Raw genomic sequence first — 16,633 nt, 5'->3', positions numbered from 1 at the left:
CAAACCTCCACAGAGTCTCTGACTTCTGTCTGTAATGCTGGAGAACATCAAATGTTGCAGATACCAGCGAAGAATGAAGTGAAGCTGGAGGAGATAAAAGAAGAAAACACAGCAGAGGAACAACAGAGAGAAGAAGATGATGATGATGATCAAACCTCCACAGACTGTCTGAATTCTGTCTGTAACGCTGCAGAACAGCAGATGCTGCAGATACCAGTGAAGAATGAAGTGAAGCTGGAGATAAAAGAAGAAACCACAGCAGAGGAACAACAGAGAGATGATGTTTTTATTTCTTCAGGTATGTTCCTTCATGTAATGTTTATGACAATTGACCGTCATGTCAGAATCTGTTTCAAGAAAGACGGCTACATCACTCAAAAGTCACATTAAAATGTTCTCAAATGTTTTTTTATTTTTTGCAATTTCAAAGAAATGTCAACCATAAAATAGAAAAATAAAGTTATACCGGTGATGCATAGATTTTTGTTGGAAATCTAAGGTTCAGGAAATGGCATATGAAGTATCCCATGTCTTATGGTTGGAGTTGGCATCAGTTCAATTAAAGTCCATCGTAATAGACTGAAGTTATGTTGGTCTGACACCGGCTGCTATTAGTTGTCATCACTCAGAGACATGTAGCAGTGGAGTCCAACACCAAGCAGGAATGGAGCTGGATCCAGCCGGTTCTGGTGACATCAGGATAGGAATCCCGAGGTTGAGACAGGGAAACAAATAAAATAATGTTAGCATAGATGCCATTCAATTTATTGCACAGTTATGGATCATGATAAATGTTTCTGGTTTCTGCAGACCTATCTAAAGCAACCTAATTGTGGGTTGGAGGATAAATTAGGTGTATGCCTGGCTAAATAGATGAGTCTTTAGTCTAGACTTAAACTGAGGGAGTGTGTCTGCATCTCAAACTGTGTTATGGAGACTATTCCATAGTTTAGGAGCCAAATATGAGAAGGATCTTCCTCCTTTTGTGGATTTTGATATTCTAGGAACTATTAACAGGCCAGAATTTTGTGATCATAATGAACGTGATGGAATATAGTATGGTAGGTCACTTAATACTGTGGAGCTAGACCATTCAAAGCTTTGTACGTAGTTAACAGAATTCTTTAATTAATGCGAAATTTTACAGGTAGCCAATGTAATGATGATAAAATGGGGCTAATATGATCATATTTCTTGGTTCTCCTCAGCACTCTGGCTGCTGCATTCTGAACCAATTGAAGTTTATTTATTGAACTTGCTGGACATCCTCCCAGTAATGCATTACAATAATCTAATCTTGAGGTCATGAACGCATTAATTAGTTTTTCGGCATCAGCAACAGAGATCATGTGCCTTAATTTAGCAATATTTCTTAGGTGGAAGAATGCTGTTCTACAAACATTAGTAATTTGATTTTCAAAGGACAGATTGGTATCAAATATAACACAGAAGTTCTTCGCTGTTGAACACGATGTAACAGTACATTCATTGAGTCAAATTATATTTTAGTGGCTTGTTTTTAGAGGATTTTGTCGGAAATTGAGTAGACGGAAATGTCTGGCCATCCTGTCTTCTATTTCGATGATACACTGCTAATTTGGAGAATTGTGAAATTTCATCAGGTTTTGAAAAAAATATAATATGTGGTATCATCAGCTTAACAGTGGAAACTTATTCTACTATTCCTGTTCTGCCCTACAAAGGCAAAACGCCGTAACATCATGTTTGGTCAAAAATGAGTTATTTTTGGGGTATTCTAGAACTCCTTTATCGTGTGAATAAATATCGTGAGTCAATTTGATTGTTTTAACGAGAAATGAATGGGCTATGACAACCGTAACTTCCAAAACCATACGAGAAACCGCAGCAGAACGCCGCAACAGTTGTTACGGCTCTTGGCCTTTGTTGCGGCACGCTGAAGTTGAGTTAAGGTGATCTGACTTTGTTTCGCCTGGCATCAAGAGAGATGTTACGGTGCCGCTGTGATGTTACTGTACTCTGGCTTTGTCATACTGTCAAAGATTACCGCTCTTTTATTGTCACCAAACCGCGTAACATACACACGACACATCTTTGAAATAAAGTGTAGACTGCCGACTGCTTGTTTGTATTATTACTCTGTGATAGCTTAATGGCCCATTACTCTCGTGGAAAAATTTTGGAGATGGCCTTGAAACGCAGACATCAAGAGCAAGGTAAGAACATACCAAAAAGATTATGAATTCGATTAAAACATTATATATTTTCGATTGTATTCTGCTTAATTCAGCTAGCTTGTGAGAACAACATACCACCACTTAAGTTAGCTGGCCAGACAAACTGCTCCAAGTATGCAATCAGAAACAAAGCAAGGTGAAGGGTTGTCATAAATGTTGTTATTTTCGTTCAAGGCGATGGTTCGGATCTGTCAGTGACAGCCCGGAGCTAGCTAAATTGAATCTGTGTCACGTAAATTAGCGCTAACGTTGACGCTGACACTCGCCTCACATCAGATGCCAAAAACCAAATATTAAATACAGAGGCATCCTACCTTTCCATGCAATCCGATATAATCCATAGAAGATATAATCCATAGCAATGCACGTCATCTGCTGTATCCACAACAATCCATACGTGTTTGAGCCATATTTCCTTCTTGCAGGTGTCCACATCAGATTTTACAGCTGGTTATCGCTAACGTCCGTACAATGTAGGCTAACCTAAATAGTAATTCCAACTTTTTTTTCAGTATACTCTGTCTATATTATCTCAGAATTAAAAAGTAGTAATCCAAGTCGAGTTCGTTGACTGAGCATCTTGAGCAGTTTGGTGGCCCTTAACCCTTTAACTGTCACCCCTCCCCCTTTTTTCGCATAGACATGAAAATCACTATCCAAACTTAAATGGTTGTATTTCAAGAATGCTTTGTCATATATACCTATGGACAAGTTGTGTTCCAAATTTTAGGTTGATATCTCAAAAAATGAGCTTTCAGTAAGATTTTATTTGGGCGCAGTAAAAAGCTTTTTACTAGATGGACAGCCGCTTCCTTACTGACCATATAAGGGCGCCTCCATTTTCATGTATGTTTTGAGTGATCTGAACCATGTATTTCCATAATTTTCATTCAATTTATGAAGTAGACATCCTATTCAGAAGTAGTATGGGTGGTTTGGCAGTATTTGATTTGAATTCAACCTCTAATAAACTTTATAGCTTGCAGCCGCATCACAAATCGAGAATCCATAATATTTTTGTTTATATATATATATATATATATATATAAAGAATCTGACTTTTTTATAAAATTTAATTGGTGTTTTTGAACTCTTGACATACAAAAAAACAGGTTTCTACCAATCTTTCATGATTTTTCACGTTTATTGCTATTTCAAAATAAAGGCCTAAACACACCTAATGAATATTAAATATTCTTGTTGCAAATTGATAAATTACTGCTCCTCTGTAATTTTTTTTTTTTAAAAACATCCACCAAATATTCAAACTAGAGATCGTAAGCTTTCACATGATATATAGTTTTTCAATATTACTTTAGATTTTTACTAAGACATTATTTTTCTAAATATGGGACGTTGACAATTAAAGGGTTAAATTTGATTGACCAGCTTGGTCACAAGGTGCTGCTCTTTTCACAGATAGGTTGTTTGTAAACATGGGCATTTTTTTTTCTCCAGTATGGAGGGTATGTTTTTGTTTTGGGGATTTGTTAGGTCCCTATATGCAAAATATAAAATGTGTTGTGTTGGGCAACTAAGAAATTGAAATATAAATGAACGTGACTTCTGCCATCCGTGCATTAGATGGCATATAGTCCATGAGCCACAGGGGGTCGTCACTACCACTTGAATTGGCTATTTGGAGACTGTGCGCCCCTCTGGATCATGGCAATTGTTGTTATTAATAGAAGGACTAGTATACCAGTATTAATCATCTCCTTTTTTTCATATAATTTCAGAACCTTGTAGGGACAAGCCTATTCAATGTGGTCCAGAAGCACCAAACACAACAAAAAAGATAATTCTGGACAATGGTATGCCTAGTCATTCAAATTAATGTCATAATGTCTTATATTCATATTTTCGAGATTTCCATGTCTCTAATTATAATTTTCATTTCAGACTCTTTTAAGGATTACTGTGTTCGAGAAGATGATACGAAAACATGGGCAATCCTGGATAGCTGTCTGGACATCAGTTTCCCGCAATTTGGTTCAGAGGACTTGTTTAACAGCACCCCTGATACCTCTTTAAATGCGCTTTTGGATTTCTCCAGTAGTCCAGACACAGCCACTCTGCCTGCATCCAACACCACTGGAGCCCTCCTCCCAGCCACTCTGCCTGCCTCCAACACCACTGGAGCCCTCCTCCCAGCCACTCTGCCTGCCTCCAACACCACCGGAGCCCTCCTCCCAGCCACTCTGCCTGCCACTCTGCCTGCCTCCAACTCCACCGGAGCCCTCCTCCCAGCCTCTCTGCCTGCCTCCAACACCACTGGAGCCCTCCTCCCAGCCACTCTGCCTGCCTCCAACTCCACCGGAGCCCTCCTCCCAGCCTCTCCGCCTGCCTGTCTGCCTGCCTCCAACACCAATGGAGCCCTGTCTACCTCGGCCCCTCCGATGAGGGAACCATGTGGCCAGAAATGCAGGAGAAAATGTTCAGAGAAATTTAGTGAGGAATGGCGAAAGAAGATTTGGGTCATGTACTGGAACATGGACTACACCGAAAAACGTGCATTTATGTTCTGTAACATAACCCAGCTACCAACGGCAAGATTGTTTGTCCCCAAAGGAACGAGTCGGCGCAGCAGGTCTTTTGTTTACAGGCTTAAAAATGAGGATCAGGTTCCACAGCAGGTCTGCAAGAATTTCTTTTTGGCCACTTTGGGGTACCACCCAACAAATGACAGCCTGGTCCTGTCGGTGATGAGAAGGGAAATGGGAAATGAGGAGATCCCAAAGGATCAAAGAGGGAGACACACACCGGGCAACAAACTGGACCTGCAGCCATTGTTGGATCACATTGAGTCTTTTCACCCTTCCGCCAGTCATTATCGGAGGGAACATGCTCCCCATCGCCGCTATCTCCCTAGTTACATTAGCATCAAACTGATGTATGCAGACTGGCTGGAAAAGGGCAACAGGTGCTCCTACGAAACATATCGCAAAGCAGTGCGGCATCAGCTTCACAAAGCTTGGAGAGGAGGAATGTGAGGAGTGCTTGCTGCATGAACATGCCTGTGATGACGATGTCATGGACTGCTTGGAATATGAGCGCTGGCGCAAACATAAAAATTCTGCTTTGCAGTGCAGACTCGCATATCAGGCTGATGCAGAGAAGGACTGGCAGTGAGACACATCAGTGAGGAGTGTGGACCTCAAGAAGGTTATTATGTTGCCACGCATGCCTGGAGTTAAAACTGCCATCTTCACCCGGCGTATAGTGGCATACCATGAGACCTTTGCCTCAGTGGGGAAGAAAGTGAATAAAAAACACACCATCTCTGTGGTCTGGCATGAGGGCATGGCGGGCAGAAGTGCTCAAGAAATAGCATCAGCTTATGTGATGGCATTGGAGAAAGAGCGAGATGTCAGACACAGCATCTACTGGGTGGACAATTGTGCATCCCAGAACAAGAACTGGTGTCTGTTGAGTACGTTAGTCTGCACCATCAATGCTGCCACCTCAGAAAGTGAGGATATCACATTGAAGTACATTGAGAAGGGACACACCTGAGCGCCGACAGTTTTCACCATGGTGTAGAGCTGGAGATGAAGAGGAGGCCTGGCGGTGCTGTCTATGACTATGAGGACTTTTTTAGTGTAGTGGCCACTTCCAACTCCAGAAAAGTGGAGGCTTTACACATGAAAAATGCCAATGTACTGAATTGGAGGGATGGCCATTCCACCACGAAGGTCAAGACGGCCCAAAAGTTGAGTGAAATGGCTGAAATTCAGCTGCGACGTGGGTCGAGGAGTTTATTTTACAAGCTCACCCACACAGATGAAAGCTTCATTGAATTGGACTTTCTCCAGAAGAAGTTCAGCATGAATGTACCCTCTCTCCTCAGGTTACATGACCGGGGGATTGAAGAGGGCAAGAAGATTGAAATTATTAAAAACTGTGTCCTCTTATGCCTTCCAGCAGAATGGCCTTCTGGGTCTCGCTGCCTGTGAACATGGAGGATGAGGAATGAGCAGTCTCTAATGTATTGGTCTAATGTTTAATTAATTATTACTCTATATCTTGCATTTAAATACATATACCTTTGTATTCAATTATAATTAAATTATCTTTATTGTGAAAGTATTTATTCATACTGTACTGCAAAGTAACTTATCTGTCATACTGTTTAACTGTGTTAGTGTTGCTGCACTATCCTTATCATTATAGCACTAAATGGGAACAACCAAAGGTCTTCTATGTAATTTAAAACAAATACCATGATGACTAGACCTGGGTTAGGTGTTCTTATAATGGAGTTCTCAGTATGGTGAACAGCAGTAAATATTGATTATATGTCAGTTACTGCCATTTGCCTTTGCATGACTCCTGATTTTTGGCACATGATACAAAGGCAGAGTGCAGTAACTGCCAAACAAGGGTCAAAGGTCAATTTTGAGCTCAAGATTTTTTGCATACAAACATTTCTTCAGTATAGCAACTAGTTGTGAAATTTTGGGAGTCCTACCTATAATACTTTTGTCTGGACAAAACAGAAACTTTAAAGTCATTTTTCTCAGTTTCTCACACTAGTGAGTTAAGGTCTTTTGCTTTTGCAGGGCAGCATTGTAGAGCTGATGGAAGTGAAAGAGGAAAGTCAAGAACCGATTGAAGTGGAGGAGAAACCTCATGATTTCACAACTGGAGAAAAATCTTTAAATGACTCAGACAAAGTTCTCATCAAAAAAACCTCAAAGGAGAGCAGCCAAGAAATCTTTAACCTGCTCTCAGTGTGGAAAGAGTTTAAAATGTAATAAAGATCTTAATATACACATGAGAATTCACACCTGAGAGAAACCTTACATGTGTTATCAGTGTGGAAAGTGTTTCACTATTAAAGGAAACCTTGATGTACACATGAGGATTCATACTAGAGTGAAACCATACAAGTGCTCACACTTTGACATTTACATATATGCATTTGGCAGACGCTTTTATCCAAAGCGACTTACAGTGCACTTATTACAGGGACAATCCCCCCTGGAGCAATCTGGAGTTAAGTGCCTTACTCAAGGACACAATGGTGGTGGCTGTGGGGCTCGAGCCAGCATCCTTCTGATTACCAGATTACCAGTTATGTGCTTAGACCACTACACCAGCACCACTCTTTGAAAGGAGTTTTATTCAGTCATATGTCCTGAAAAACCATGAGAGAATTCATACAGGAGAGAAACCATACATCATGGTTTTAGGGTCATGGTTTCGGTACGGTTGGTGCCAGACGGGCTGGTTTGAGTATTTCTGTAACTGCTGATCTCATGGGATTTTAACATACAATTTACTCTGAATTGTGCCAAAAACAATAAAGATCCAGTGAGTGCCAGTTCTGTGGATGAAAATGCCTGGTTGAAGAGAGAGGTCAACATAGAATGGCCAGACTGGTTCGAACTGACAGTCTACGGTACCTCCGATAACCGCTGTATTGTTGTGGTGAGATGCGGATTAGTGCTGTTTTGGCAGTATGAGGGGGACTTGCATAGTATTAGTCAGGTGGTTTTAATGTTGTGGCTGATGTGTATATATATATATATATATACAGTGCATCTGGAAAGTATTCACAGCGCTTCACTTTTTCCACATTTTGCTATGTTACAGCATTATTTCAAAATGGATTAAATTAATTATTTTCCTCAAAATTCTACAAACAATACCCCATATTGACAACGTGAAAGAAGTTTGTTTGAAATCTTGGCAAATGTATTAAAAATAAAAAACGATGTACATAAGTATTCACAGCCTTTGCCATGACACTCAAAATTGATCTCAGGTGCGTCCTGTTCCCACTGATCATCCTTGAGATGTTTCCACAACTTGATTGGAGTCCACCTGTGGTAAATTCAGTTGATTGGACATGAGTTGGAAAGGCACACACCTGTCTATATAAGGTCCCACAGTTAACAGTGCATGTCAGAGCACAAACCAAGCCATGAAGTCCAGGGAATTGTCTGTAGACATCCGAGACAGGATAATATCGAGGCACAGATCTGGGGAAGGGTACAGAAAAATGTCTGCAGAATTAAAGGTCCCAATGAGCACAGTGGCCTCCATCCATAAATGGAAGAAGTTTGGAATCACCAGGACTATTTCTAGAGCTGGTCTCCCGGACAAACTGAGCGATCAGGGTAGAAGAGCCTTAGTCAGGGAGGGGACCAAGAAACCGATGGTCACTCTGACAGAGCTCCAGCGTTTCTATGTAGAGAGAGCAAAATTCACTGGTCTGATGAAACCAAGATTGAACTCTTTGGCCTGAATGGCAAGCGTCATGTCTGGAGGAAACCAGGCACCGCTCATCACCTGGCCAATACCATCCCTACAGTGAAGAAAATATCATCTAAGCACACAGCCAAGATAACAAAGGAGTGGCTACGGGACAACTGTGTGAATGTCCTTGAGTGGCCCAGCTAGAGCCCAGACTTGAACCTGATTGAACATCTCTGGAGAGATCTGAAAATGGCTGTGCACCGACGCTCCCCATCCAACCTCATGGAGCTTTAGAGGTCCTACTAAGAAGAATGGGAGAAACTGCCCAAAAATAGGTGTGCCAAGCTTGTAGCATCATACACAAAAAGACTTGAGGCTGTAATTGGAGCCAAAGGTGCTTCAACAAAGTATTGAGCAAAGGCTGTGAACGTGATTTTTAAAAATAAAAAAACAATTATATAAATTTGCAAAGATTTCAAATTAACTTTCACGTTGTCATTATGGGGTATTGTTTGTAGAATTTTGAGGAAAATTATGAATTTAATCAATTTTGGAATAAGGCTGTAACATAACAAAATGTGGAAAAAGTGAAGCGCTATTTATATATCTTATTAATTTGATGAATTAATTGGCATAGCATGTAATTTATCCAATTACATTTTGTATTTTAATAAATATTTGACAGCCCTAGTAAATACATACTTTTGCACAGCAAAAAAACATCAGTTAATACTTGACCTTTGTTTTGTTCTGCCATAAATTGCATTAGGGTTCAATGTGATTTCTTTTTTACATTTGTCCCTCTTCAACTGATTTTTGTCAATTTACTTTTGTTCATTGTAGAGCTGATGGAAGTGAAAGAGGAAAGTCAAGAACCGATTGAAGTGGAGGAGAAATCTCGTGATTTCAAAATTGGAGAAAAATCTTTGAGTGACTCAAAGCCTAAAATAAAAGCAGCCAATAAATCTTTAACTTGCTCTCAGTGTGGAAAGAGTTTAACATGTAATAAAGATCTTAATATACACATGAGAATTCATACTGGAGAGAAACCTTACAAGTGCTCACACTGTGGAAAGAGTTTCACTCAGTCACAAGACCTGAAAAAACACGAGAGACTTCATACTGGAGAGAAACCTTACAAGTGCTCACACTGTGAAAAGAGTTTCATTCAGTCACAAGACCTGAAAAAACACGAGAGACTTCATACTGGAGAGAAACCTTACAAGTGCTCACACTGTGGAAAGAGTTTCACTCAGTTAAAATACCTAAAAAGTCATAAGAGAATTCATGTAGGATAGTCTTGTCTAATTATTGTGATGATGACTCTCCACCAGAAGATGGCAGCACCTGCAATCATTAGACTACATGCCCGTATTGGTGGTGTGATGTTGTACAACTTGTGTCTTGAATAAATTTTATGTATGTACTGTATTGTTGTTCTTGTGTTCCAGATGATCAGGTGCTGATGTGAGCAGAACCCAACTAAATGTGAATCTTTGCAAAAGCAATGTGCTGAAGTTGTTGTTTGTTTCCATTTGTGGCATAAAGTTGATTACAACAAAAAACAACACACAACCCCCCTACAATGTTAAAAGTCCACCCACTCCTCATTCTTATATTTCTATAAATCAAAATGTGTGTCAAAATGAACGCTTTTCATTTCTGCTCTAAAGTGACATCACTTTAGGGCAGGCCCCGCCCACGACTGGTGACGGACTCCACCCTATTGTCATAGATCCACCCGTGAGTGATCTACACACAGTCTGCCATTTTTTTCCACGCTGGAGCAGATAAAGTGAGAAGAATAATGTCTCAGCTTCGTAAGCATCATAAGTGTTCTGTTGTTGGCTGTAAAAGTGAACATAAGAGCCACTGAAGACGCAGTGGATAAGTTTTGTTTTTGAAGCAAATATGCCACAAAACATACAAAAATGTGTGTATGTTTGTGCAAATCATTTTACACCGGACTGCTTTGTGAATGAGTGTCAATATAAAGCAGGATTTTCAAAAAATTTGATTCTCAAGCATGATCAGAAACAACTGTTTGTGTTCCAGCTTTATATCCTGAAGATGTATCGCACGTTATATTTTGTAAATGTTTGCAAATTGCCTTTCTGAAAGTGCTTGTTAGCTGATTCCACGGCTAATGCAGCAAAAGTTAGCATTGTCTCTGATTGTATTCACCAGAGCTATGACGGGGGCGGAGAGTAGCAGCTCATTTGCATTTAAAGAGACACACATGATGGCGCCGAGTATGGCTGCTGTGTTGCGAGCTCCGTTACAACATTGCGGTTTATTGTTTGTTTTGTTTACAGTTCTTTGTTTTTTTGTCTTGGATGTTGTCTGCCTTATTGTTTACGACAGTCAAACGCTTTTGGACATTGGTTCTATAATTTCACATCGAAAACCGGACTTCAAATTCCTTAATGCTGACCTGCTGTTTACAAACACGCCGGCGGAGCCCTTTGTCTGGGCTGCCCGGCCGTGGAAACGTAGAAGGAAAAGAGGAAAACGAGCCGGCGTTCTCATCAGAGTAAGACGTCATGCAAATCGATCCCCGCTACCCAGTATACTACTGGCAAATGTTCAGTCTCTGGACAACAAGCTCTGCGTGCTGAGTGCGCGGATCTCTTTCCAACGAGAGACGAGAGATTGCTGTGTTATCTGCCTTACAGAAACCTGGCTGGCTGCGGAGATTCCAGACTCGGCCATCGAAATCACGGGCTTTTCCGTGCACCGAGTGGACAGAGCGAAAGACCTCTCCGGTAAAAGCAGAGGTGGTGGTGTATGTTTTATGATCAACAAATCATGGTGTGATCAGAGGAACGTACATTTCATCAAGTCTTTCTGCTCTCCTGATCTGGAATATCTCATGCTTCTGTGTCGACCATTCTGGCTACCGAGGGAATTCACAGCAGTCATCATCACTGCTGTTTACATCCCCCCACAAGCCGACACAGACCTGGCACTCAGGGAACTGTATGGGTGTATAAGTGAGCAGGAAACCGCATACCCTGAGGCTACGTTCATTGTTACCCGGGACTTTAACAAAGCCAACTTCAAAACAATCGCTCCAAAATACCACCAACACATAAAGTTCAACACACGAGGGGACTGGGTTTTAGATCATTGTTACTCTCCTTTCCGGGATGGCTACAAATCCCTCCCCCGCCCCCCATTTGGCAAATCGGACCACACTTCCGTTCTGCTTTTGCCCGCTTATAGGCGGAAGCTGAAACGGGAAGTACCCACCCTCAGAGCGATCCAGTGCTGGTCGGACCAATCAGACTCTGCGCTACAAGACTGTTTTGATCACGCGGACTGGGAGATGTTCCGGTCCGCCTCTGATGACGACATCGAGGTTTATGCTGACAGCGTAACGTGTTTCATCAGGAAGTGCGTAGAGGATGTTGTTCCGACCAAAACAATACGGATATACCCCAACCAGACACCATGGGTTAACAGCGAGGTTCGCGCGGCACTCAATGCGTGGTCCTCCGCTTTTAATTCTTCTAACACAGAGGAGCGTAAACAAGCCAGTTATGCCCTCCGTAACACTATCAGTGAAGCCAAACGCCAGTACAGGCACAAACTTGAAGATCAGTTCAACACCACTGACTCTAGAAGTATGTGGCAGGGAATTAATACCATCACAGATTACAAACGGAATAAAGACTCTGCTGTGAACACCGCTGCATCTCTCCTGGACGAACTTAATACATTTTATGCTCGTTTCGAGGACAACACCACCGCCCTCGCGGAGAGAGCACTCGCGGCTGACGCTACAGAGGTTGATTCACTCTCCGTCTCTGTTGTGGATGTAACCCGATCCTTCCGACGGGTGAACATCCGTAAAGCTGCGGGTCCAGATGGCATTCCGGGCCGCGTCATCAGAGTGTGCGCGAACCAACTGGTGTTTTTACGGACATTTTCAATCTGTCCCTCTCCCTGTCTGTAGTCCCCACATGCTTCAAAACATCAACCATTGTGCCTGTACCGAAGCAAGCTACAATCACTTGCTTAAATGACTGGTGTCCTGTTGCTCTGACCCCCATCATCAGCAAATGCTTTGAGAGGTTAATCAGAGATTACATCTGCTCTGTTCTGCCCCCCTCTTTGGACCCATTGCAGTTTGCCTACCGCAACAACCGCTCCACTGATGATGCCATTGCATCTACACTACACACTGCTCTCTCCCATCTGGAAAAAAGGAACACATATGTGAGCATGCTGTTTGTTGACTACAGCTCAGCATTCAACACCATAGTGCCCTCCAAGCTTGATATGAAACTCCGGGCTCTGGGCTTAAACAGCTCGCTGTGCAGCTGGATCCTGGATTTCCTGTCAGCCAGACGTCAGGTGGTTAGAATGGGCAGCATGCTGTGTTCTCAGCCCCCTACTGTATTCACTGTACACACATGACTGTGTGGCAAAACATAGCTCCAATGCCATCATTAAGTTTGCTGACGATACAACGGTGGTAGGTCTGATCACTGACAATGATAAAAGAGCCTACAGAAAGGAGGTGCACACTCTGACACGCTGGTGTCAGGAGCACAACCTCTCCCTCAACGTCAGTAAAACCAAGGAGCTTGAGGTGGATTTCAGGAGGAAAGACGGAGAACACAGTCCCATCACCATCAATGGAGCACCGGTAGAGTGAGTTCAAGTTCCTCGGTGTCCACATCACTGAAGAACTCACATTGTCCGTCCACACTGAGGCCGTTGTGAAGAAGGCTCACCAGCGCCTCTTCTTCCTGAGACGGCTGAGGAAGTTTGGAATGAACCACCACATCCTCACACGGTTCTACACCAGCACTGTAGAGAGCATCCTGACTGGCTGCATCACTGCCTGCTACGGCAATAGCATTGCCCACAACCGCAAAGCCCTGCAAAGGGTGGTGCGAACTGCCAGAAACATCATCGGAGGTGAGCTTCCCTCCCTCCAGGACATATATACAAGGCGGTGTGTGAAAAAAGCTCGGAGGATCATCAGAGACTCCAGCCACCCGAGTCATGGTCTGCTCTCACTGCTACCATCAGGCAGGCGGTATCGCAGCATCAGGACCAACACCAGCCGACTACATGATAGCTTCTTCCCCCAAGCAGTCAGACTGTTGAACATTTGATCTATCAGGATCAATAATCAGCACTGCACTTTATTAATCTATAATCTCACACTGGACTGTCGAATATATTCTCCACAATACAACTACTTATATATATATATATATATATTTCATATACTCTCTACTTATTATATTGTATGTTGTGTATTCTATATTGTGTGTACATGGTAGTGTGACAATAAAGTGATTTGATTTGATTGATAAGAAAATAAAAGTACTGTGACTGAAGTACATTAAGGCAGTCGAAGTATAAACGAAGAGGACGCCATCGGCTGGATGGCTATGGCGGCGCCTAGTCAAAGTTTTGACCAAATTTCACGCAGGCATGGGATTAAAGTACTGCCTGCCTTTAATTGCTTAGTGGAAGATTGTGCTTTGGCTGTTGTCAAGGAAGGAGGCTGACGATGACTATTTACTTAGTTTATTAATGAAACATTCACATATAACAGAGCTCCAAGTATACCAGTACTTCTCACCTCAAGGTCACCTTTTTCTCTACTTCCTTTATCCATATAAGGCTTCCTTTTTAAAGTGACATACACAATACTCTGACATCTCCCCCTCTGAAGAACTTTCCTTTCGTAAACAGAAGAACTGGTATCCTAAATTACTAAAAACATAGTATATTGCCTCTACATCTATTGACACAATGTTATGTTTTAAGTATCCAACTTATGTTCTCTTAAACACCCACTTATTCCTTAAATTAACAAATTTAACTGTATACCTGACTTACACAACACAGTAAAAGTGCTTCTCACCTTTATTAACATTTATTTTTCTTTACTGAACTTCAACCACTAACATTGATATTAGAACATTTTAGAAACTTCAATTCTTATTCTATTTTGTAACCATACAGTATTACAAATTCAGTTTCTGAACTGGTTTACTCACTCTACCTGACCTTGTGACTTTGCATCCTTCATTAGTCTGTGTGAGCAATGAGTCATTTGTTCTAACAGTCTCTTCCTTGCGTGTTTCTGAGTGCTGTACAAAAGTAAAATAATAAAAACAGGTGTACAGACACCATTTCCTCAGAATTTCTGACTGAGATCAAGGAATGCATCTCTTGTGCCTCAAGAACTCTTGTAGTCTTTTAGTGCGGCTAGCGTTCGCAATGTCTCGTTCCCTTCGTCTCAAGGAACCGAGGTTAAGTATATAACCCGAGACATTCCCTACGACTCAATCCACTTGACATTGCATTTATTAATGCATATGGGGAACAGAATACCTTCACGCCGCACTACACGACATAACTTCCCAGAAAGGAAACATGGTGTCTTATGGGACGGCGACCGACATGAGCATGCTGCAGTGAGTGATCCTCGTGATGCCAGGAGGAGAGCACTCATAACAAATATATGAACTATAGTCACATATTATGAACTAACTCCTTATGAACCCAGTGGGGAAGGGAGTTTTTTATAATAAAGTGCTTGTGACTTGTGACTTTATGGAATTATAATGGCCTGAATGCAGGCAGTTGTGTAAATGATGGGGAGCCCGTACTTAAAGGGAAGGGCATAAGTAATATATATATATATGGCCAATGAATAGCAAGTGCTCTAAACAGAGAGGACTTGTGAAGAGCTGTTATATTTAGGTTGTAAAACCTTGGGAAAGTGTTTTGCGAGGACCATCCTGCTGCAAAACATATGTCTTGTATGAACACACCATTCGTCCTATGAGGAGGCCATGCCTCTAGTTGAGTGTGTTTTAACACCAATTGGGCAAGTCTGACCCTGCGACTCATAAGCCAGGGTAATTGCATCGACAATCCAGTGAGAAGTCTTTGCTTGGAGGCAGACATTCCTTTTGTGCATCCTCCATAGCATATAAAGAGCTGATCAGACAGTCTGAACTGGCCGGTGTGCTCAACATATTCATGTAGCGCCCGCACAGGACATAACAAATTAAATGAATTGATCCTCATCTGAATTAGATGGAGGAGGGAAGAAGGTCTGAAGGTGAACCACCTGCACTTTGAAGGGTGTGGTCAGAACCTTGGGTACATAGCCTTTTCTGGGTTTGACAGTGGCTCTTGAAAGACTGGGCCAAACTCGACATGTATTGTGACTGATAATGCATGCAGGTCACCTACCTGTTTTACTGAGGCCAGAGCTAGCAGCAGTGCGGTCTAAATGGAGAGCATGCGCAAATCAACATATTCCATAGAGCTTTTAGGACTAAAGTTAAGTCCCAAGTTGGGACTGTAGCCGGCCAAGGTGGGTTTAACCATCTTACTCCTTTAAGGAACTTTATGATTAAATCATGCTTGCCGGTCTTATGTGCATGATACGCAGGTATAGTTGCCACATACACTTTGAGCATTGACGGGGTGAGTCCTGCGTCTAATCGCTCTTGAAGATATATTAGAATTTCATGTATGGGGGAGTTTATTGGGTCCTTGCTGTGTGCGAGATACCAATTGGTGAACACCTTCCATTTTATTGCATATAGGTGTCTTGTGTACGGTGCTCTGGCTTGTAAAATGGTGTTCATGACTGAATGCATCAGTTCATGCCAGATTGTGCCTTGTGCCTGAGAGAGGAGATCACTCCTCAGTGGTATTTCCCATGGTGAGCTGTACAGCATCTCCATAATTTCTGGAAACCATGGCTGGTTAGGCCATTTCGGTGCAACTAATAGAACCGTTTCCTTGTCATCTCGGACTTTTCATATGACAGAGTGGATCAGGCATACAGGGGGAAATGCATATTTGCATTTCGCTATCCATTTGTGTGCCACTGAGTCCTTTCCCAGCAGGGCTTGGAACTTCAAATAACAGAGGGAACAGTGAGCATTCTCCACTGAGGCAAATAGATCGATTTCTGCTTTGCTGAATATTTCCAAAATACTCAGTAGTTTGTGGATGAAGTCTCCATCCACCCCAGTATCACCCCTTAGCATGACGGTAGGCCCATGCCGTACTTCAGGCGGCCTGGGATATATGTCACTCTCAGGGAAAGATGATGCTCGCTCCATAGAAGGCAGTGACGCGTCATTCAAAAAAGTGACGATGAATGAATTCTGCCTTGGCTGTCTATATATGCCACAACTGTCATGTTGACTGAGCAAACA

At 42.1% G+C, this 16,633-nt stretch overlaps 3 protein-coding genes across 11 annotated transcripts in view; all 3 read left to right on the top strand.

Annotated features, from left to right (window-relative positions):
• Positions 1–16,633, top strand: part of LOC127618560 (zinc finger protein 501-like) — a 346,529-nt gene that overhangs the window by 301,697 nt on the left and 28,199 nt on the right. The gene's annotated exons all lie outside the window — the stretch shown is intronic.
• On the top strand, positions 15–7,620 carry LOC127618595 (uncharacterized). 2 transcript variants are annotated; one of them, XR_007967462.1, is made up of 4 exons: positions 15–298; positions 3,956–4,030; positions 4,119–6,204; positions 6,779–6,796. XR_007967462.1 is itself a non-coding variant. In XM_052091156.1 (3 exons), the coding sequence occupies exons 1-3, from the start codon at positions 52–54 to the stop codon at positions 5,207–5,209; spliced, it is 1,413 nt and encodes a 470-aa protein (XP_051947116.1). In that variant the 5' UTR covers positions 15–51; the 3' UTR covers positions 5,210–7,620. The 2 variants fall into 2 exon arrangements, 1 of the variants encoding a protein (XP_051947116.1); XM_052091156.1 differs by having other exon boundaries at positions 4,119–7,620.
• LOC127618627 (protein krueppel-like) lies at positions 7,511–9,891 on the top strand. Its single transcript, XM_052091201.1, has 2 exons — positions 7,511–7,649; positions 9,264–9,891. The coding sequence occupies exon 2, from the start codon at positions 9,269–9,271 to the stop codon at positions 9,716–9,718; it is 450 nt and encodes a 149-aa protein (XP_051947161.1). The 5' UTR covers positions 7,511–7,649; positions 9,264–9,268; the 3' UTR covers positions 9,719–9,891.

This window comes from Xyrauchen texanus, chromosome 25 (assembly GCF_025860055.1).
Source record: "Xyrauchen texanus isolate HMW12.3.18 chromosome 25, RBS_HiC_50CHRs, whole genome shotgun sequence".
Taxonomy (NCBI): domain Eukaryota; kingdom Metazoa; phylum Chordata; class Actinopteri; order Cypriniformes; family Catostomidae; genus Xyrauchen; species Xyrauchen texanus.
Note: the sequence above shows the minus strand (reverse complement) of the source record. Positions and strands in the feature narration are given on the sequence as shown.